Consider the following 8,003-nt stretch of genomic DNA (forward strand, 5'->3'; position numbering starts at 1 on the left):
TGGGAAATCTGCTCGAAGGTCTTTTGATTAAATCGATAAACTGCGCGCGCACGCGCTCTGAAAGCAAGTCACGTGTGTAAATCGTTGCGCCACGATCATTGGATGTACCGATGAATATCGGCTTCGTCGCGTACAGCGTAATAACGCGTCAAATTTTCCTATCGAATTGTCGAAACGACGAATTTATTTGAATAATTCGATGACTTCAGTGCGAAAAGCGTGAAAGTTCGAAAAAAAAAGAAGAAGAAGAAGAAAAATGTGACGTGTAAATTCACGGTCGAAAGTTGGGTCAGTGATCTTGTTAGGAAATGTCATCCTCGTTGCTCGTGACGGGCTCGCACACAACGCAAGAAAGTGGAAACGTTTTATTATCCACCACTTTCCACCGCAGGAATTTTCTCCGTCCGTTTCACGGAATCCTCCTGCTCGTTCCGCGGAAATTATAGGAGCGCGAACGAGGAAAAAGTAGCACGTAAGAGGAGGGAATCGGCCTTCAACGAGATTGTTCATTCTCTCGTCTCGTTTTCGGTCGGTTGCACGATGACTGATGAATTAATTGGCGATATCCGAGGTGTAAAGAATGGTGGATTTGACGGGTGGGATGAATTGATGTATCGTTTCACGGTTTCACGGTATGAAAAATGTGCGTGTAATAATATTTATAACTCGTTTTGAAACTGGAATTATTCTTGTTTTCTGACGCCAGATCGTGTAATTTTTTAATTCGCGATTTGTATCAATTTGGTAATTCAATTGCGATGGAGATAATAAAAAAAAAAAGGTACTGACATATTGACAAATTAACATTTGATAAATGATTTATAAAATGATTACGATTTATGAATCGCAAAAGTGGTACGGATTATTTTCGTTTCGTAATATCGAATGAAATTTTCATAATTATTAAATATAATTTCTTATCGACGATCGATCTTGGAATACGTTATCGATGTAATTTTCTGAAATCTATTAAACTCTATTTCGCTTCGTTTAAATTAGAAATCGCGGATCAATCAAAGGATAGCCAATTCAAATCTACCGCGGTTTCTATGGAAACTTACCTTAACCTAACCTAACCTCCTTACCCTAGAGAGCATAGAGATCGTGTCGAGAGAACGTGTCGGTTCGTGATCACCGTTGCAATAAAAGAAAATAAAGGAAGATAGATTCGTACAGTCGTCTCCAGAGATGGTTTTCCATGGGATTCTCGTAGGAATTTCCTAGGTACGTGTCATCGGCACGTAACCTAGGATTAGCGTGACGAAAGGATAGACGATCCTCTTTCCCGACCTTTTCTCGCCTCGAATTCATTTCGATTGTTCCAGTTCCAATGTCAACGCGATTCTCAACCGTGGAAAGTGTGCGTGAGTCGAGAAAAAAGTCGGCTCCCGTGTAATGTTCACGGGAACACCTTTCATTCACGGTGTACACGTGGTCGGGCATTCGTCAGGAATATTTCGAGATTCTGGGAAAATTCGTTCTGGAATTCGTTTCGAAGAATAAGAAAATTTGACAGAAAATTGGCTCGAAATTGGCTTGGTGTGTAAAAGGCACAGGTGTAAAAGTAAAAGTGTATGCGTAAATTTATGTGTATATACATGTATATTGTGTTTCTCTAGTAAATAAATTCGATTTAAATAAATTTTGTGTTACGTGTAACGGGAAAAATATAAAAGAATATAAAATTGTAATTAGACTCCAATGACCTTGAAAAAAACTCTTAAACCTAACAATCGCGATTAGTCTAGCGTAAACTAATTTTCTTTTATTATTTCTAAAAGATCGTTAAGATGATCTTGAACAAACTTTTTCAATTATTTTTTTTATTATTATATTTAAACGTCGTAATAAAGTAATTAAAGAAAATCTCATTAACTTTCTACGTTCGAGCCCATTTCCTGACATCTATAAAAAAAATGTAAAATAAATCCTTCTTTTAATATATACATTTTACGATGAAAAGTAAGAAAAATAATTTTAGTAACGATAATAAATGAAAATAGAACACGCAAGATAACGGATAAGAATTAAAATCCACGATTTTAAATTAAACGAAATAATTCTGAATTATCTTTGAATCGAAAGATGAAAACTGAAAGATCGAATAGCGAACGATCGCGGGAACGATATAGTCGAGTATTTTCGTCGATCACACGCGATTGCTATTTACCGAGGGTGTGTCTCGTTACGTAATATTCCAAAGTGTCTTCCAAAGCTGAAATTCCACGCGTGATACGGCCGTGTCGCAATCCTTTCCACCGTGAGATAGTTTCGCTTCCTCTTGGAAACTTATATATCGTTTCACGTCCTCTCTTCTAAACGATCACGAAACTCGTGTACGAAACCTTGTTTTTATGCAGGGGGCGAGCCGTGTTTGCGGATCGATCGATAAGCCGACGAAATCTTGATCGAGCGTTGGTAAAGTGAATTTCCATGTTATCCGTGAAAAGGCAAAACGTTCGTGGAAAATAGGTTGGGGCAGGATAATCGAAGGGAAGTGGAAATAAATGGACAGTGGCGTTACACGGTCGTAAATCATTCTCTACGGTCGTGCAATTGGTTCGAACGTGAGTAATCTTGGAACAGGTAGGTAGAGAAGGTACTCGAGAAGGAGTAAGGTTGATTACAGGGGTTGACGATCGATGATTATCGGTGAAAATATGTTAAGAGGTGCTCCCGAGAAAATGTAACGAGGTTACGGAAGTTAGAATTTGTCGTTTCTTTGAATTCCTTGAATTTTTTTCTTCTTCTAACCGCGATAGACTTAATCCTCTATTGATATAACGTGTGACTTTTAAAGTCATTATTTTTTTTTTTTTTTTTTTTCTTAAACTAAGTAAGCAAATAGAAAATAAAAATAATTACGATACGCATAACGATATTTACCGCATGAAATTTATACCGTGTAAACCTCGATACATTCTCATGAGCGCGCGTGATCTTCGAGCATGGCTATATTTCGAAGTGAAAATCGTGTGTGATTCTTTCTCGAAAAGGTCTCGAGGAATGTTGTAGAATGTTACGAAAGGTTAATAGCAGATTTGATAGTGAAAGGTATTTTGCTATGCGGCGAGGGGGAGGAGCATACATCAACACACGTATCCATCATCGTTACTAATTACAAGAAAAATCCTGCGTTTATCATTTTTCCTTCCATTTACATTTTCGTTGTTTACCGCTTTATGTAACATTTTATACCGTTTCAAACGAGTATTTTGGAATACAATAGAGATCATGGATAAATTATATCTCAAACTCGATTCTCCAAAGGTAACAGTAAATACACCGGTGGAACGTGATATAAACTAACACGGTATCGCGAAACACCTGATACCTTGCACACCTATCGTCTTCCAAGAGTGCCAAGAGTCTCTCTTCCTGGGCGCAAAGGGTAAGGGAAAACGAGGAAAGAAAAATTGTCTCGCTGTACTTACAAACAATTGTAAAGGAGGGAATCGACGATTTTGACAGTGAAACACGTGGCACCGTTCAAGCAGTAGTACTCAGCGTAATCCGGTGGACACGTGTACATGTGGAATGTGATGTTCGGTCGAGGCGTCGGCGTCGGTGGCCGCGGTTTCGGCGTCGACCGCGATGAACAGGCGTCTGTCAACAGAAATCATATTAAAAATTACTTCACTCTTTATATTATCGCTCTTAACTCTTCGATTTACTACTTTTATCATTCTTATAGATTTTCCAAAAAATTTGAAAAAAATTTTTGTCGCGAGTTATTTATATCTACTATTTTTTTTTTTTCTCTCTTTTCGAAAAATCTCAGAACACTCATTGAAATCTCCTCTTATATATATATATGTATCAAACGTATAAAAAGCTGCGAAAGAATTCAAAAATAAAATTTCAGTCCAAGTTACTACTTCCTCCACCGAATATTTGGCCCATGACTATACTTTTCCTACTATTCAAAAAAATGTAAAAAGAAAATTGGAATATATATATATATATATACACACACATACATAAAAGAAAGAATTCGAAAATAAAATTCCAGATTGCCTACACTTCCACTCCGTCAAATATTTGGACGTTGGTCCCCAAAGTGAAATTCACCGGTGGAAGAAAAATCGTGGAATTCTGAAAGGATCCATTGTCCCGCTATCACTATGGCGGATCGATAAAAGCTCGGGCTCGATTAAGTTGTGTAACGACCAAAGGCCAAGCATCGTTTATCCCATTACCAAGGTACAAGGGAGAGGTGAATTGTCGAATGGACGCTTTAGAAATTCCAAAGGCTTCCAGGTTTGGCAAACACAAAGGGCGGCCTCGTATTTTAGGGCTTGCCTAAGTGCTCGTGCCTGTACATCCCCTCTCTCTCTCTCTCTCTCTCTCTCTCTCTCTCTCTCTCTCTCTCTCTCTCTNNNNCTCTCTCTCTCTCTCTCTCTCTCTCTCTCTGTCGTTCTCCTTTCTTCGAACCCTTAAAAACCGCTCTTATCCTATCGTCTTCGTCTTTTGTGACGTTTTTGACTCCAATGCTATTAATTCGTGATCAAAGAGGCAAATGGTTCTTTTTCTTTTTCCTCTTTTCTTTTTTCAACCCTCGTGACACGTTTGGCCGTTTTTTCAACCCTCGCTTGACTTAAGGGTTAACGCGATAACATTAATTGGATAAAGGAGAATTAGATCTTGGCCGTTCGAGAGTTGATGAGAAATAATAAGTTAAATAATAAGGAAAATTAGATAAGTTGTAGGATATGGGTCACTCTTCTTCACCCGCCCTATATATTAAAAAGATATCCCTCGATCTTAGAGTAATTATCAATTGGATGCCATTCTTTGGAACGTTGATTGAAAAGCTCGGATAGAAAAGTTAATTAATATGGATGTCCATTATATATATATATATATATAAATTAAATTAATTAAACGAATCGTTTTTCATAGAAATTGGAAAAGTATCGATCTTTTGTTCAATTTTTCCGTTCAATTTAGAGCGTAAAAAAAAAAAAAAAAAAAAAAAAAAAACCCACTTTTCTCCACTGGTTTTTCTAATTTTCTTTGCCCATTTAATCTTTTTCGGACCATATTGGTAAAAAAAAAAAAAAAAAAAAAAAGGAACGCGAGGAACTCGAGTCTCGAGGCAAATACCATCGAACAAATTCGGAAAATATCCAAACGTGAAACGTGCGTTCACCTGGTAGAGGAGAGGCCACGAGCTGCCTCTCGTGCAACACGCCCGCGCCGCACGTTGCATCCGCCCCGCTATCTGTCACCTGTTATAATTTTTGCAACGAGCCAGCCAGCCAGCCAGCCAGCCAGCCCCCCCGACCACGCCAGATGATTCCTCCCCGCTCTGTTTTTAAATACCTGTGCGCCGAAACGAGTTATTTAACGAGCAGTGAGGAGGGGGGAAAGAAAAATAAAAACAAGATTTTCCAAAAATTCGGATTCGAGCAAAGAATATCGATACAATTTCGAATTCGAATTGAAGAAAAAAATGGCCGCCTGCAAAGGACCTTTTCTTTTCCTTCCTTACAAATAAAAATTATCCGTTCCTTTCTCTACTCCGAGCGGCCACAAAATTCGAGGGAATAATCGACGCGTATATTTCGTATATTATACACCCGGTAATCGTCCCAGGACACGTGTCATACCCCCTCTCTCCACCTTTGCGAAAACTCGAGGTCTTTCCAACTCCGCACTTACGTATCTTACTTCGAAAAGACCAATCATAAAGGAACGAAAGAACTGTAGTTTTACAAAAAAGCCAGGAAAGAAAGAAAGAAAGAAAGAAAGAAAGAAAGAATTAATATCCACTAACCTGCTATACCGAAGAGAGTGTAAGACAGGATGAGTAGCGTGGCGAGGTAGGGCGGGATCCTGCATCCCCTCGTCATGGCAGTGACGGTGGCAGGGTTTTTGTCGTCGGTAGCATCCGCGTTACGGTCGCCCCTGGCAGGACCCAGGACGCGGTCCACGCACTCGTCCCGTTCGCAGGGAGGTGGTCTGTCGTCCCGCGGCCGGTGGTGGAGATGGGGGTGATGGTGGTGGTAATGGTGGTGATGGTGGTGGTGGTGGTGGTGGTGGTGGTGGCGGCAACGATGATGGTGGCGAAGATGGTGTTGGCGACGGCGGCGGCGGTGGTTGTTGTTGTTGTTGTTGTGGTGGCGGTGGTGGTGGTGGTGGTGGTGTTGTTGGTAGCAGTGGTGGTGCAAACGGTGATGATGGCGTCGAAGGCGGTGGATCTCTCGGTGTGGTATGTCCTGGCGAGGAGGGGGGGCGGCAGCCTGGTCCTTGCACGCAGCCTCATCGTCGGCTTCCTCGTCGACGACGAGCTCGTTCCCGCTACCCGCGTCCCCGTCGTCCCTTCGCTCCTGCCATCGATCCGATCCCTTTTCTCGCTGTTGCTGCTGCTGCTGCTGCTGGCGATGGCTGTGCATGCGACGCGCGTGGTGTACGCGGTGGAGGTGATGACGACGGTGATGGTGGCTGTAGTTGACGGTACTGCTGTCGCCGCAGCAGACCTCGCCATCCGCCACCGGTGAGCAACTAACCTCCTCGAGCACGCTCGTCCCTCCTCCTACCTCCGCCTCGCATCCTCCCTTCTTCCCCCTTCCACCCTCGTCCACCCCTCCTTCCACGTAGCCTCCCACCCCCGCCGCCGCTTGCTCCTCTGTTTCCTCAACGGCACGAGCTCCACCACCTGGCCCACAGCTCCGGCGCACGTGCCGCCGCCTCCCTGTAACCAAATATCCGACCGGTCGCCCGTTTACACACTGTGTTTTATCTCGGCCCGGCTCCGCTTCATCTAGGCCGGCTGATCCACGCGCCCTTCGCCCCCGCCCCTCTCCCCGGGGTGGTTGTGAACACGCGGCGCGCCAACCGGCCACGAGCGGATAATGCGCGCTTAAGAGGGGCAGAGGAGGGGGGGGGGAAGGAGGAGGAGGAGGAGAAGGAGAAGGAGTGTGCACGTTTCTCGAGAGTGAAATTTCGGCGATTCGGCCGAGCGGAAAGGGAGCGCAGGAATTTTCTTCGATCGAGTTGTCGGTCGAAGATTTGTGGTTTTTTTAGGGTAAATTTGGAAAGGTAAAGTTTTATATATATATGTGAATGTATTTCGCATTGAATTTTCTTTTGCATTGCATTGTTCTTTTGTCAAGTATTTATCGTAGGATATGTATATTAAAAAGAGAGGAAAATTTGGTATTACGTTATATAATTTTGCAGTGTAGAGTTAATTTTTTTTTATACTGCGTTCTTTTGTGAAATATCTATCGTAGAATATATATTCGACAAAAAGAAGGTAATACATTTTGCTGGTTTCCTTTTGTATTGCGTTCTTTTGTGTCTATCTATCGCAGAAATCTATCGTAGAATATATATCTATCGTAGAATATATATATATATTAAAAAGGGGTAAATTTGGTATTACGTTATATCGGTAATACATTTTGCAATGTAGAGTTAATTTTCTTTTATACTGCGTTCTTTTGAGAAAATTTGATATCATCTTGCTGTGCTAATTTTCTTTTATATTACGTTATATTGGTAATATATTTTGTAGGGTTAATTTTTTTTATGAGATATCTATCGTAGGATATATATTTGACAAAAAGAAGATAATACATTTTGCAATGCTAATTTTCTTTTATATTACGTTATATCAGTAATATATTTTGTAGTATTAATTTTCTTTTATATTACATTCTTTTGTAATACATTCTTTTCTATTGTAGAATATATATATATTCTACGATAGAAAAGAATTTACGATAGAAAATATATATATATATATTAAAAAGGAGAAAATTTGGTATTACGTTATATCGATAATACATTTTGCAATGTAGAGTTAATTTTCTACTGCGTTCTTTTGTGAAGTATCTATAGGATATATACTCGAGAGGAGAAAATCTAGTATCACGTTGCAGTGCTAATTTTCTTTTACATTACGTTATTATATTATATTATATTATATATAATTATATATATTATATATATTATTATATATAATATATATATAATTATATATATATATATAATAT

The 8,003-nt window shown here is 40.3% G+C and overlaps 1 protein-coding gene across 1 annotated transcript in view; it reads right to left on the bottom strand.

Moving 5' to 3' along the window:
* The window catches only part of LOC122711674, a 60,335-nt gene that overhangs the window by 6,689 nt on the left and 45,643 nt on the right, over positions 1 to 8,003 (bottom strand). The window contains exons 2-3 of the mRNA XM_043930676.1: positions 5,780 to 6,697; positions 3,435 to 3,606 (exon numbers count right to left, since the gene is read on the bottom strand). Of these exons, the coding sequence (XP_043786611.1) occupies positions 3,435 to 3,606; positions 5,780 to 6,697 (1,090 nt within the window). The remainder of the gene's footprint in view (positions 1 to 3,434; positions 3,607 to 5,779; positions 6,698 to 8,003) is intronic.

The sequence above is a fragment of the Apis laboriosa genome, unplaced genomic scaffold, assembly GCF_014066325.1.
Source record: "Apis laboriosa isolate Shangri-la unplaced genomic scaffold, ASM1406632v1 scaffold17_cov146, whole genome shotgun sequence".
In the NCBI taxonomy this organism is placed as follows: Eukaryota; Metazoa; Arthropoda; class Insecta; order Hymenoptera; family Apidae; genus Apis; species Apis laboriosa.